Source organism: Pyrgilauda ruficollis, unplaced genomic scaffold (assembly GCF_017590135.1).
Source record: "Pyrgilauda ruficollis isolate IOZ18807 unplaced genomic scaffold, ASM1759013v1 scaffold1, whole genome shotgun sequence".
NCBI lineage: Eukaryota > Metazoa > Chordata > Aves > Passeriformes > Passeridae > Pyrgilauda > Pyrgilauda ruficollis.
Genome location: NW_024508100.1, coordinates 7153686 through 7169289, shown reverse-complemented (window position 1 = coordinate 7169289; position 15604 = coordinate 7153686). Strand labels below are relative to the sequence as shown.

At 38.7% G+C, this 15604-nt stretch overlaps 1 protein-coding gene across 1 annotated transcript in view; it reads right to left on the bottom strand.

Annotated features, from left to right (window-relative positions):
- Positions 1 to 15076, bottom strand: part of PPP2R2C (protein phosphatase 2 regulatory subunit Bgamma) — a 132548-nt gene extending 117472 nt beyond the window's left edge. Inside the window, exon 1 of the mRNA XM_041481235.1 lies at positions 14982 to 15076. Within this exon, the coding sequence (XP_041337169.1) occupies positions 14982 to 15051 (70 nt within the window). The 5' untranslated portion in view covers positions 15052 to 15076. The remainder of the gene's footprint in view (positions 1 to 14981) is intronic.
- Between the last annotated feature and the right edge of the window lie 528 nt (positions 15077 to 15604).

Below are 15604 nucleotides of genomic sequence, written 5' to 3'. Positions count from 1 at the left end.
GACACATTTATCAGCCCTTTAAATAACAAAGTGATGTGTCCAGGCAGCATATTCTTGAAAAGGAGAGAAAGACATACAATTAAAACCTGAACTGCAACTACTTTACATTTCAGAAAGTTAAAAAGTAGCCTGGAGCAAATTACCTCCAAGAGAAAATCTGGAGAGCAGTTTTGCTTCAAGCAAAGACTTAACAGTATTTAAAAGAAAACAATATGCAGCATGAGTAAATCATATAGCAGACAAATGGGTCAAAGAAAAATAAATGGGCTGTACTCAAGTTAGTATAAATCTGAATGCATTAAGCTCCTAAGGAAACTTGCAAAGACAGTATTAAGGTCACAGTTTTCAACTGGATAATTTTAACCCCGATTTTAACCTTAAATTTAATAAATCATATTATGCATGAGAATTTCCAAGTAGATTTCCTAACTCATTATGCAAATGAACAAAATTATAACTAAATAGCTACAATAGCTACAGAAAATCTGTTCCTTTGGTTAAAGGACAGCATATGCTTTAATGAGGAACAGAATTGCAGTAAATCCTAAGAAAAGTAACAAATCCACATAATTTTAGCTCCCAGAAATTTTTGTGCTAAACTGCAGAATGTACTTACATTTCCTGATAGCAGTAGGAAAATATAAGCTTTGTAGATTCTAATAATTCTGAATATGATAGATGGAGTCCAGCCACATTTTCATCTTTACCTACTGCTGTCCTAAAAACAAAGCCAGCAATGGTGTTGAATCTCTGAAGATTCAGCCCACTCCATTTCCAGAAAGGTTTGTCGTGAGCACGGGGATAAAGGCTTAAAAAAACCTCTTCCAGTACCAGAGGTTATAAACTACATCCCCACACTATATAATGTATACAATGTATAGTGAAGACAAAAGTAACTAAGGTTACTGCACAAAGTAGCACAAACAGACACAGAGACTAAGACAGATGAATAGATGTTATAGAGGCACAATAGATGTGGAGGTAAGACACTGGAACAAGTGTTGAAGGCCAGGTTGGATGGGGCTTTGAACAACCTGGTCTAGTGGAAGGTGTCTTTAAGGTCTCTTCCAACCCAAGCCATTCTGTGTGGCTATAAGATTAAAATCATTACTCAAAACACAAAAAAAAAAAAAAAAAAAAAAAAAAAAAAAAAAAAAAAAAAAAAAAAAAAAAGTGGTTTGTATCTACATACATACATTTGTCTGGACTTACAATATATACATAGAGTACAGCCACACAAAGCCATGCACCTGGATCCAGTCCTGCTCCAGCCAGTGCCAGGTTCTCAATAGACTTTGTTAGATGCTAAGTCACAATTACACAAAGACTGTTAAAAACCTGCCAGGATATTAAAGATGATGTTGCTGCTGTTTAATAGAAACATGTACAGTAACTTTAGTGTCCTAACAAACCTAGGTAGTGCATTTTAGTTTTTTTAAACTTACTAGAGTAAAAAAAATAAAATTAAAATAAAAATTTCTGCAATTTAGTCACTACCATTTCTACAGCAGGATGGCATGGGGGACTGAAATGTTAATGGTTAGTGACTCAATCAACCATTTGCAATAGCAGTGGGTGCTTTGCTGAGGTTGGGTTCGCAAGGTCACAGCCCAGGGGCAGAGGGGGTAGCACCCACCAGCAGAGGCACAAGCTGGGGTTTGAGCCATGTGAGGGAGAAGGCAGGTAAGAAGCAGAGGTCAGATAATGCTTTTTGTCACCCTTAGATAACAGGCTCAGTTGCACAATTTCTCACTGGGGAAGGACCAGGGCATTCACACACAGGCCTGAAGGTTTTCGTTCCTTCTGATGGGGCACAACTGGCTCAACCACTCTGTCATGAGAGGCAGCTGCCATGCCTTTGAAGGTGTCATAAACCATCAAAGACCCCCAGAGTGGCCCCTGCCTAATCTTTGGAGCCTTCCACCAGAGGACTGCATGTGATCCATAGTGTTACATCAGAGAGTGTAGAACAAACCCTCCCAGTAAGGGAGGGATGTCTGACATAAACCTGAACATTTATTAACCCACTGAACTTTGAGTTTTGGGGGTTTCCCCCACTCCCAGCTCATCAAGATGGAGATCATCACTTCAACCAACAGACACCAAATAACAACAATCAAGTCTCCTTGCTAAATGGGTGGTGATATCTTTCCTCTCCACTATCTACTCTTATCTTTTCTTCTCATTCTTTCTTTCCCTTATGTATTTTCTGAAGTGGTAAATTCATACTTTTGTACTGTTATCTTACTACAGATAGATAATAACCAAAATAGCTACATATCTCATTTCCATGGCAAACCCATTATTCTAAAATAATCCCTACATAAATATAATATATATTAAAAAGCGTCATTTCATTCTAATCTGCTGCAAGAGATCTATTAACAAGAACCTCAGCCACCCTCACCTTTAGGTGTGAGTAATAACAAAGAGAAAATGCCATTAGTTTTTCCCTTATCATAACATGATAAAATCCTGACCCTGTCCTTCAACCAGGTCTGTTGATATTAATATATTTAACCGGGATCTTAACCAAGAAGACTGCCAGACTTCCCCCCCAAAAACTCATTTTCAGTAAAATGGTGCAGAAGAAGGGACTCTTCAAATTTAAAAAAGACCTTCCCCCTGCACCTGAGGGTCATCTACAGATCAATTAATAAGGTCCAAGATGATTTTGAGTCACATCTGTGTCCTTTAATGACAGTAAAAGAACAGTACTAAGTGACACTTCCAGGTCTTTCCCTCACAAGATTCAATGGATATACACACAGAGAGCAGAAAGAACTTGGCAAAGAGTACCAAACAAGTTGTGGTTTTGGCTGGACTCCCCTTTTTCTTAAATAAAGATTCCTGGAACTCAAACAGTAGCAAGCACTGCAGATAAAAGCCAAGTATCACTACAGTCAAGTCAAGCAGCAAATGGAAAGGAATAATTGTAGTCAGGGAAGGAATTCTGTGTCCTTATTTCTCTCCCCAGCAGGGCTTGGATCTACATATTCTTGATGTCTCTGAAGTCTGAGCAGGGAGTATTACTTCCAGAGAGAGAAATTCTGAGAATTTAAAGCTTTAGGGTCCTGTTTGAAGAGAGATGCAACAGTTGCCTTCTGGCAGGAATTAAAGCTGGCATGGAAATTTCACAAAAGGAATTAAAAGATGTTCTGGCAAGTGGCCAAAAGGAAATCAAAGGAACTTTAGCAGTATGAAGACACATACCAGAAGCAGATGAAAAGGAACTTCAAGACAGACCATTAGGTTTAAGAGCTAAGGTTACCCATCTGTTGCCTGGGTAGAAGGCTGTGTGAACCCAGGGAAAATGTTAATTATTCCTGTGAGGTACTTAGTCCAAAAATATTCATGCTCTCTTACATAATTTCCAGTCTTGACCACATGTCAGCTGACCACATGTCTAGGGGAACAGATGTATTTTAGATTCAGCCCAAATTCTGACCTATAGGAACTGATCGACGTAGCCTTCTTTCAGTTCTTCAAGCGTGGTATGTTACTGGATCTGAGAATCAAACTGGGGAAAAAAGACTACCTGATAGCCAGTCTGACAGCATTCTGTGAGTTAAAAGATCTTAAATACACATAAACTATAATTTAAACATAAAGCTCATGCCTTATATCACATTTATTGTCTTAAATATCTAATATAGGCATGAGTAATCAGTTATTTTACAGAAATACAATATAAACAGTGGGCAGTTTCTAAAGCAGTTAGTTTTGAAAACAGAGATGGAAATCCATTGAAATTATCTGCGTAGTCCCACAGCTGAAGGGATGAGCTCTGGGGGTTTTATTTGAAGAAATGTTAAAAGGAACTGTTGGACTACTGCGTTTAAGAAAATGAACAGGTGTTTCACCCCATCTCTACTTTAGCCCCATGTGCTACTGTTGAACTCTTTCAATAAACTCTGTTCATGCTTCCATCCATAAAAGCAGTTTTTGAAAAAAGGAAAATCTTTCTGTGCTCCATGAGAAGGTTTCTCAGCAGGGCACAAAACAAGGAACAGAGAAAAAACCAATGACTCTAGATAAACTCACAAGAACCACCACTTACAAGCTAAAAAACAAGACTTTAACAAGTTCCTGTCCAGGACATGTAAACTAATGAAGTTACTGTTTTTATATAAAAAAATTGTCCTCAAGTTTGCTTAAACTGTGAAGCTCTCCCAGTGTCAAGTTCCACTTATAATGGCATACCCTAGTTAAAATGTTTAGGTATCTCTTGCTGTCACATGTAGTCAAGACTCATCTAGCTACTTGTATTTATTTTAAACTTGCAGATATTGGCACTATTTCCTTAATATATCTTGCCTTGCAAAATCCTGCAGGGTTTTACTTACACAATAAAATCTCAGATTATGGAGTCAATTTCTGGACTGCAGTGCAAAACCACTAAAGGCAAAGCATAGGAGACTCTGGCAAGCTCTTTTATTCCTTTCCTCACCTTCAATTATCTGGATTCTATTACTGTGTTAGATTATGTCTGTGCCCATATGCACAAATTTCTCAATGAAGATTTTAAGGATCAAAGGTGACTTAGCAAGAGGGACATTAAAGGCTTTGAAATATTTGCAACATTTCAGAAAAGAAGACTGCCAAACTGAGTAGTTTTTCAAGAAAAGTGTGTAAATTCAACTGCTAAAAAGAAACTGATTGAGTTCAGTCATTAAAATGTAAAATACAGGAATAGCTTCCTGTGCTAACCTGAATATAACTACATTCATCAAGTCTCAACTGTAATAACCAGGCTGGTGTTTGCTCTGTGGAATCCAGACTGCTAATTCTTCCCATTTACAACAACTCCCTGGCTTTCAGGAACAAAAATAATTTTCTGTCTAAACATACTTACACTTAACAATCAGAAATGAATCCCTCTGCAAACAACTCTCCACACTGGCAATCACCTTTGTTAGTAATTATTTATAGTGCAGAAGCATCAAAGCTTTCTTCTTTCACATTTAACATTACTACTATTACCACCATTTCCCAGGTACATCCAGGATAGCTGTCAGACATTTTTCCAATATACTTATAATTTTCATTTCCTCCCTTCCTTCTGCTGTGCACAAATATTGCAAAAGCCTTATAACAAGGTGGTTTTGAAGGAGCACAGCAGTAAGCTTCACTCCTCTGGAGGTCTTCACCACACTGACCAAACTGGTGCTCACTGAGCAGGGCACAGGGAGCAGCCATGGGGCTCTGGTGGCAGATGGCAAATTTGCACCAGCACAAGACCCCTGAGCTCTCCGGAGCAGGCAGCTGTGGTGGTTCCCTCCATGCCAGCAAGGGACAAATATCAACCAGGCCAAGTTTGCTGACATCTTCTGAAGAAGCCTAGATTGGTGGGCTAACCAGAGCCTCTTCCCCTCTGCTCCGATACTTCCCATGCCATGGGAGTGGCTCCAACAGCAGCAGGGAAGGAAAGATGGGGAAGTCCCAGGCTACAGATTCCTCTGGAGAATGGGCAATTTGCTGACAAAAATGGCATCCATGTCAATTTCAAACCAAATCCTCAACTTTAAACGCCTTGAAATTAATTTGGAGGTATGAAAAAGTAAAAGATCTTTTCAATAAAACAATTTTAAATAAAAAAGCTGGGGAAAATCAACTCAACAAAGAGCTGGTTGTTTGTACAAATCACATTCAGCAGTAATTTCTGCACCACAGTTCTAAGTTAGGGCAGCCAAAACTCTTTACTGGGATGTAGCATGAATTCTTGCAGCTAGTAAATATTGAAATTTTAATATAATTGGCTGATTTTCAACACCATAACTACTAAAAAATGCAACTCATTAGTTTTAAAACTAGCATCTCTTGTAACGTTTACATAGTAACACAGAAGGCCTGTACTCTATTTCCCTCATTTTTCTGAAATGCATGTGGAAGCACAGAAATGTCTACTCTACCAAGTAAGGCCACACTTAATAATGGAAAATAAAATCAAGGAACAACATTCAAGGAAACAGTTCTTGCAGCTCATCACCACCACAGACAAAAATCAGAAACTCAAGGACTTTGCTTCCCACGCCATGGTGGAAGGAAGGTTTTGCCCCAGTCAGAGACAAGTGTCACTCCCCTGACCAGCACTGTCACACAGAGACCAAAGGGTCTGTGAATCACATGGGAATTGAAGGACAGTGCCCTACATACCAGCTCAGATCCTACTGCCTCCCACTGCTGAAACTTCTCCACAGCCATTGCAGGACTTCTAGATCCACATTTCAAGCATAGCAGCTGGGAGGAACACAGGCACACCAGAAACATGCAGTAGCAGTCATCCACAAACCTTCTGTGAGTGCAGCATACTCCTGTGTTACAAGTGCACACAACATGCACAAAATTATATTCATATTGTACCTGAGAACTGAGAATAACCATCATCCATAAGACTTTACTTCACTCTTAGTAAGGCATTCCAGGAAATTCTGTAAGATGTAATAGTTCACATCTACCTATTTCAAAGAGACTGCATATGTGAATTCCACTTTGATCTTCACTGTTGATTAAAGAGAATATACTTGACCTAAATCTTCCATTCAAAAGAAGACTACAGAATACACATCTGACTTCATCTTGTACTGGTTATTCCCATATCACAGATCTGCATGCAGCAATAAAAGATATCAAATCAAGCAGGGTGTCAAATTAACATGTAGCATGATGAAGACTCTCATGTGCTACCCTGGCAGTCAATTCAGGCCTACACTCACCAGTCCACTGTGCCTAAAAATTTCTTGAATGTTTCTAATTTATTGTTATTATTATCGAATTTATTAGTTGAAATTTTCTTTTTACCACAGCACAATGTAGAAATAAAGACATTCCGTCAGAAATTATTTATGAAATAATAACAGACAGATTCTGATTTACAGTTATACACTTATTAAAGACTGTGCCAGGTTCTATCATAAATTGAAACCTCTCAAACAGTACAACATGACTGGATAAAATTCTAGAAATAAATTTTTGGTAATTGGTGACCAGCTCATTGCTCAAAAACTATTTTTTGTTTCTATTTGAAATGTTCATTTAATATCTTATAATAAGGAGAAATAATATGGAGTCATTAAAATCTGAGATAATGAAATAAACAATAATTTATTTTCATTTAAACTCGGATGATCTTTATTTCTACTAGAAACTGGCCCAGAAACTGGTAGAGCAGGTTATGGTTATCTTTAATGCAAACAGCACTACCAAAGGCAGCATTAGCCTCAAAATTTAGGCAAATAATGTTATTTTGTACAGTCACTGATTATTTGCAACACCTGAGTCACAGAAACAACAAAACACTGCAGACAGGAAGAAGTATGGCAACAGTAACTAAGTTCTAATCAGACTTGCGTTGAACTAAAGAATAATAAACCAACTCTTAGTCTTTAACTTTCTTCTGTACTCTAAGTAAAAACACATAAATGTCCTTGTAATACAGATGTTTGCATCCTTCTCTTTTTTTAACAGATGGATCAGTGAATATGAAAGAAACAAAGACTGCTATATTTAATAATACAGATCCCAAACTCTGTCATATTAATAATTCACAGAAGTCACTGAACTGCATGGCATGTCGTGCTGAGATTTTATTAGGAATCAAATCTCTTAATGTACATTTCTATTATTTGTCTTTCACTGGCAAAAAACAGTCTGCTTTTATTTGCATTGAAGCAATAATAAAAACAGGAACAAGAGCTTTTCAGCAAGGTAACACTCCTGAGAATACAAACTCTCTTACCATATATAGGGCTCCTTTGCTCAGTGGGGCTTTTGTTCTTGGTAAAGAATTGGGAAACTTTCACCAGGAACAAGTAAAATAGACCACACTCATGACTAAGGGCAAACTCAGCATTAACCTGAGAACTATGGAAATAGTTGATCAGGAAAGTGCCTCAACACAGCTAGAGTGAGTGCAGCATAATCTTGTGTTACAAGTGCACACAACATGCACAGAAAAGTGCATCAGGAAAGTGCCTCAACATGGCTAGAAGTTCATTTCAAACCCAATCTTGTTTAAAAAAATCCCAAAAGTCCCCATAATAACTTTATCTAATTTCCTGAGATTATTACCTTTCCCTGGCTACAGGGAAATTTGCCTGAAATTACACTGAGATTAGCCAGCAAATACTTTCTATTCTCTTAGCAGATAGTCCTTGAGACAAAGCCTTACAAGGGTGATTAAATAAACTGTGGATGGAAATTCTCAAGGATACAACTAGTAATGATGTAGTAATACAACATAAACAGTATGGATGGATTACCTTTTTATGGCTATAATAAAAGATAGTTCTTCTCTATTATAAAATATTCAGTGTTACTGTATAGTGTTTCACATTTTAAACTGATACAATAGCAACATCTACCATTCTCTAAATTCACTGTTTAAATATATGATGTATTGCTGAAATGCCTGAGGTTTACACAGAAAACATATAGAAAATATACTGCTAAGTACAGTTTTCATAATGATACATACACTAAATAAACTTCTCCCGTGTGAACAATGACAATGACTCTACCTGCACAATGTTGTTTACTTTTACATCATTCAACACTTTTAAAATGTCAGTTTCAATTAGAAAAAATCTGGCAGACACAGTGAGCTTGCATGGATCATATTTCTATGCCCGTGTTTTATCTTACACACACATTGCACATTCATGTCCTGAACTTCTGGTTTTAAGGCTTATATGTAGCTCAGTCTATTACATATAACAGCTATATAGTTAAATATACTATAAACATCTATATTTATAATATTTCTAGTCTGCTGGCACCTGGAAAAGCTCCAGATTGCTGCAAGTACGTTCTTTTTCAGAAAGAAAAGAACATACTTGTTCGGTGACTTCTTGTCACTGTCACAGAAGGAGCTTGGCTTTAGCTAATATTCTATGTGGTCCTTTTCTTCTGTTAATACATCTTATTCACTTCTCCAAGACCTCTAGCACTATACAGCAACCAAATACATTTATTATTTAGATGGTGAGTGCAAGATCATCTGCTGATTACATATACATGCAAAGAGAGACAAGGTTGGCATCAGTCCCTAAGGGAAATCCACCAAAATCACTGATCCAGCATCAGAGATTTATTCCTTTGCAAACAGGAAGATTGCAGCCCAGCCTAATCACACTTGGTAAAGCTTTAAGGGTACATGTGACACTGGTGAATAACCAGTGCCATGTGGAGAACATGACATCAAGCGAAGATCCAAACCAAGTTAAACATGCCTTTGAAACATCTCCTGCAGCTCAGAGTGGCTTGAAGTGCCCTCTTAGGATGATCTAACAACCAGTCCTTAAAGCTCCTTGAAGAGGCAGGTCTTCTGAGGAGGAGGCAGGAACAAGTTAACACTAGCACACTCCTGCTCTTTGGGAATGCTGGGAACAGCAAACTGAGAAACTCCAAAGGCCCAGCCTAGGATCAACATCCTAAGCCCAATTCTGATTTATGATTTCTTCATCAAGTACATTTGGCAAGCAAAATAGAGAGAACAATATTATGAACCTAATAAATGTAGCATGAATGGAGTACTTTGAATGTGTAGCTGGTGCTGCAACATGGCAAGCTGACAGCACAAATTCACTCTGCCTAAATCTACCCTGCCTTTTCTGGGCTTGTTGGAGAGAATTGCTGGCCCATGTCACCCACACAGACATTGCCTTAAATATCTGTGCTGTGCAGATCCACACTTCAAGCAGTACCAATGTTTGGTTTTCCTGGATGCTGAACCCCACATCCAGCTGCAGGTTTGGGTGAGTGAGCAAAGGGATAGGACTGCAGTGCAAGCCAGAGTGACAGCAGCACTCCAGCTCTGCCTCCACGGCTGCACCCAACTAAGCTGCATGAATAAAGATTACAAAGCCAGCAACATCACTTGGATGGAATAAACCTTATTAATCCAAATCTTCAAGGCTACTCACAACATTCATCTGAATATCACTGTGAATAAAAGAACCAAATCCATGCAGAGAAAGACACAACTATATCCTGTTTAACAAGGGGCAAAGTCATGCTTTAACAAGGTTTACCCCTGTTCACCCCCAACTCAAGGAAAAACATAAATAACACAAGTGACTGCACTAAGAATGAGCAATAATTTCCAGGGTAATGCTGAAACTGTTTCTAAATTAGTTCTGCAAAAATATTAAAATCATCAATATTCACAACATAAATCCTGAATTGCTGGAGGTTGAGAGGAAGAGCTACCTCTTGTACTTTTCTTAATAAGGAGAAATCAGTGAACTGGACTGAATAATGGTGAGCCTGAGCCAGCAGTGTTACTTGTTTGCTATATTCATCCAATTAACACCTCAGGTATTAACGTCTAATTCAAATTATATTTGAGATGTTTATGAAAGAAAAGATCATAAATAAATTTCTTTTTGGCAAATGAAAATTGATAATTTCCTCTAATTTTGATTACTGAAGGAGATAAATACTAACTTGTTTTGTTAAGGCAAAATTAAAAAAAAAAAAAGCCCCAAAATCTGTTTTCATTATCTGTAGAGGAGTTCTCTTTACAATCATTAAGAAAAAAAAAGGGTTCCTTTATCCTCTATAATAAACATTTCACATGGTTATGATTCGATATGTTTTATACTGCACTGCTAACTCTCATAATTCTTCAAATATCATATTTGAGGACATTAATGCACCATTAATGTGATTAACTTTTTCACAGAAGCCATATGGAACTAAATTGCACAATTTGGCCATATAAAAGTCTAAATAGTGCAGGTCACCTTCTGCCCCACTGCACCAGTGCAACTCCACTGGCTCCAGCTGCACTTGCAGGCCTAGACCAGGGAGGAACCTCTGTCTCTCCAGAAAAACTGGAAGTATAAACATCTTTTTATTCCTTCCCAAAACAGAGATACTCCATAAAAAGGCAGGGATCAATTCATATGCTAGACTTGTCTGCATGCAACCTGCAATATGCTTCACCTGCCAGAGAAGAATTTCTCCAAATAAATTAGGAATCATGGAGGTGAAACACATCCTTCAACACAGTTTGGCAAGAATAGTGAATTTTGTTCATTACTTCTGTTAATTGTTAAATCAGAACAACACAGAGTAATGGAATTAAGGTGGCAGTTGAGCAAGAGAGTGGCACCATTGATTCCTGCAACTTTTTGCCCTACCAGGAATACAGCAACCACACCAGGCAATTCACTGCTCACAATCAGCTGCTGTGTGGCCGAGCCCAAGGCACTGAGCAGTCCTGTCAGTTTTACCATTAATCTTAAGCACAGGTAACATCAAGGGAACTCTAGGACCGAGGGACATCCTCTGCCCGCTAAAGCACAGAAGCCTCTTTTATCCCCCTTCCCCCAGCTCACAATTTTCTTGCCCTCTCCCCAACAGACTCTGTCTGTACAGTAATGAAGGATCATGTTTCTCCCATCCAACCCATCTTCTCTTCCAGTGCCTCTCCTCCCTCCTCAGTGCTCCTGCAGTTGCTGTGGAAATAACACATTTTACTGACCCAACACCTCCTGGACAACTGGTTCCCACAGCTGTGGTGCAAAAGGCAATTAAGATAAAACACAGCTCCGCAATGAATCACAGGCCTGAACAGATCTCAGAGGTCATCTAGTCCATTCCTCTGCCCCACGGGAGGCTCAGCTATCCCCATGTCATTTCTTACAGACATCTATGTCACCTGCTTTTAAAAACTTCAGTGATAAAAATTACACAAGCTCCCTAGGCAATATATCCCAGTGTTTCATCACCTTTGCAAAGAAGTTCAATCTTTCCTCACAGCTCACATTTTCTAAGCCTCAGATATTTTTTTCTCTCTTTCTTTACAAGTCTTACCTGATCTTTTCTATTTTCCTCACACAAACAACTTCAATTAAAAAGCTACTTTTAAAAGCTACTGTTTAAAAGCTACTTTTGAAAGTGATCATTGAAAAATTTGCTGTATATTGCAGCTGGAATTAAATCACTTTTTTCCCTTGTGCAACCGTAACAAAACTTTAAAGACTTTAAATGACAAAATTATTCACGTTCTGTTTGTTTTAATGCCACATTGTAGTTGTGCATATGGAACAGGAGAAACAGGGCCAGGTAGTCACTGTTGTCATATACTATAATAGGCATTACAGACACACATAACAGTTACAGTGTAACAACAAATCAAAAAATTGTTGAGATTTAAAAACCAATTCAATTTCCCATAGTCAAGGTAAAGCCACATTTGTTACAGATAATCCCAAAGTTCAAAATTAATGACCTATCAAAGAGATTAAATTTGACTTTGCCTAAGCAAGCAGTTTTGTTAGGAATACCTTCAGTCCACTAGCAAGAGCAGAGCAAATCAGATTTGGCTCACAGCTTTCCTATACCCTGAATTCATATGTCATTTGACTCTTTGGGCTTTTTCAAATCACTGAAAAAGTAAACCAGGTAGAGAAGTAAAGCAATGCTATAGTTAACCCACATCTTCATGATTACTGCTGGCTTTACTTTCCTCAGTGAATACTTAGAGGAAGAAAGTACATACAAGGGTTAGAAATACTTCCTTTTATAAATTAATTTAGTCTGCTGCATGGAATAGCAAGGACAGAGGACACCACTTACCAAGACTTCAAAATTCTGAAAATGAGATAAAATTTTGGTTATTCACAAACAACAATGAATTGGTAACTTCTCTAATACACTGGACACCACATAAAGCATTTCTTCATTTTAAATGGTGGATTACAAAAGCCAAAGAAAAACTTGAACTGGACCCCAAAGAAGTACAACAAGGTAACACATTACTGCCTTACTATTGTTGCTACATACTGCACTTAATATGTCACAAGACCAAATACAAGGCCTGTGAAAGGACTGCAGGCCTTCACACTTCAGAAGTCTTAAAGTTCCTTCATGGAGCCAAATCTTTAAACAAAAAAGTACAAAATTCCACAGAAGAACAAACAAAGCACATTTAAAGCACCACTTTAACTAATGTATTCATTATGCATTTTAAACAAAGTGTATCAATGAGAAATTAACATTCATGATGCTCCTCTTTGAGCTGAAGGTCTCCTTGGAAAAATTTCACAGAAAAATCCATTCCCTCATGATTTGCAAGATCTTTTAAAAGGTGTGGCAATGTCAGATATAACAGCTGTGAAGAACTCTATAACACCTGACAAACTCTGCATTCTCAACAAGAATTACACTAGTCCAAGATGAAAAACTAGTATTTTGCTACTGAAGATTTCAAGAATAGATGCCAACATATTTCATGATGACTTCTGATCAGAGGAAAAATATAAAACAGGTCAGCATTCATATTCAAATCATATTTTTACCCATTACAGACAAGCCCCTCCATGTGCAATGACAGAAGAACATCCAGTCCTTATGATCCAAGTATCAAGTGAAGATAGAACATTAGAAAAATCTAACACTTGCCCCAGCAGTGTCACAAAAACTACTAAAAATTTCCATCTAATTTTAGAACACTCATGACATATAAAAGGAGAATATGGATTTGAAAAATCCACCATTAATTATTTTCCTCAGACCACAAAACACAGAGACTTAAAAATTCAATTTTTAACACTGCTGCACATCTGAAATTCACCATGTATCAAGTACACTGCAGTAATTATACTGTGCATTCTGCAGAATCCAAGGCATGAATTTACAAATTTCAACAAAGCTCCTTCAAACAGGTGACCACATCTCAAAACATAAACATTCATCACTCTGAAAACAAAAACAAAACAAAACAAAAAAAAAATTAACCAAGACTTCAAAACAAATTTGAAAATGCACCAAAACATGAACCAGAGTGCAAAGAATGTCCTAGAGGCAAGATTAGCAAGCAATTACACCAGTCACTGGTAACAGTTACAGTACACAGCATTTTTAATTTTTCTTCTGAAAAATCTGCCTTGTGGTCCTGGTATGACAAAAATCATCCTACTGTTTTCTCCAATCTAAAACAATTCAAATCATCAATAATCAAGAGAGCATCAGCTGATCACGTTTCAGGATGCAGCATGGGAGTATTAAGTGACTGAGCACTGATCAAATGATGACAGAATCTGGAGACTGTCTCAAGGAGTATTGGTTGACCCTGATGTTAAGTATGTTCATATTATATAAGCCTACATTGAGTTACTGTTTCTGCTGCTGAAAAGTGCTGTTAAAACTGCACATATAGATATATTTGCAAAGTCAAGCACCTACAAACACATTTCTCCTGTTCAATCAATCTTAAAATGGCCTACTCTTAAACCAACTTTCTGACAAGGAAATACAGACCAGTACCTGACCCAACCATTTCACGTTCTCAAGGTAAATTCCCTCAGCATTTCATGTATTTCACCTGCAAGAAAATTCCTTTTTATGTAATAACCTACAAGTCACTGAATGATTTAAAATGAAGGTGCCTTTTCTTTTCTCATGTACCTTGCACAGGGAACAGAAAGAAAGCAGCAGCATTTCAAAAGATGATGCTTACATATCCTTTCTAAATGCCTTCTAAGTGTATACAGTTCTCTAGGGAACAATCAACTGAGCAATGTCTGTAATGCTCAGGATATAATTACCAAAATGAGATGCATAACCTTCATTACACCAGCAAACAGTTAACTTTACAGATTATTTCTCTTACTTTGGTGTTCTCAAACCTTTTTTGGTTTTTTTTCAGTAATCAAGTACTTCCAATCTTCTATACTGCAGCTACTGAGCATTCAATGCCAGGTGCTGCACACCTCACTAGCAGAAACTCAGCACAATGCAAGACCTTCTCCAGCCCGGGTACTTTCATATACTGCTGTAGCATGACAGAATGTCTTTGGGATTCAGCGAATTCAGACAGATTCTGTTGCTACATCCCACAGAAAAAACGCCCTGAAATCCCCCCTGTTTAAAAAAGGAAAAAAAAGGAACAGCCTACATCTCCAAACATGACAGTGCATTCCCAGCATAGAATATGCAATGCAAGAAGAGAAAAATGACAGTATTTATGTTACCTTCAGTCACATAGTTGTGGTCTCGCAGAAAGCTGTGGTTAATTTTCCGTGTGTCCGTGTCCTCGCCCATTTACAGCAGGATTACTCAGCATGCCTATCCGCAGTGGACTGATAGCATCAGCAGAGGTCGTCACAAGAGCACCATCCATGCTGCCACTGCCTAGCAGAGGCGGGGAACACACCGGGCCACTGAGCACAGCATAATGAGGGCTATTGAGGCAGCACAGATTGGGAGGGGGGCGAATAACGAGCGGCAAAAAGAAAAAAAAAATAGAGGAAGAAAAAAGGGGGGAAAGGGGGAAAAGAAGTAGCGGGAGAACGCCGGAGGGAAAAACGGCTCCGACAAATTACGGATGCAGAAAGCCAGCAGGGAGCTTGCGTGGAGGGAAGAGAGGCACTTCTCCCGCAGTTAAAGAATAGCCCAGCTGTGTCGCAGGTACTCCGAGCACAGGCGGCCCCGCAGCGGCGGGTCCCGGCGGCGGCGCGGCCGGGCTGCAGCGGGAGCCGCCCGGAGCGGAGCGGAGCGGGTCGGGCCGCGCCGCTGTCACACGCCCGTGCCGCATCAGCGCTGGCCCCTCCCCGCCCGCGGCCCAACCGCACCGCATCTGCATGGAGCAAAGTGA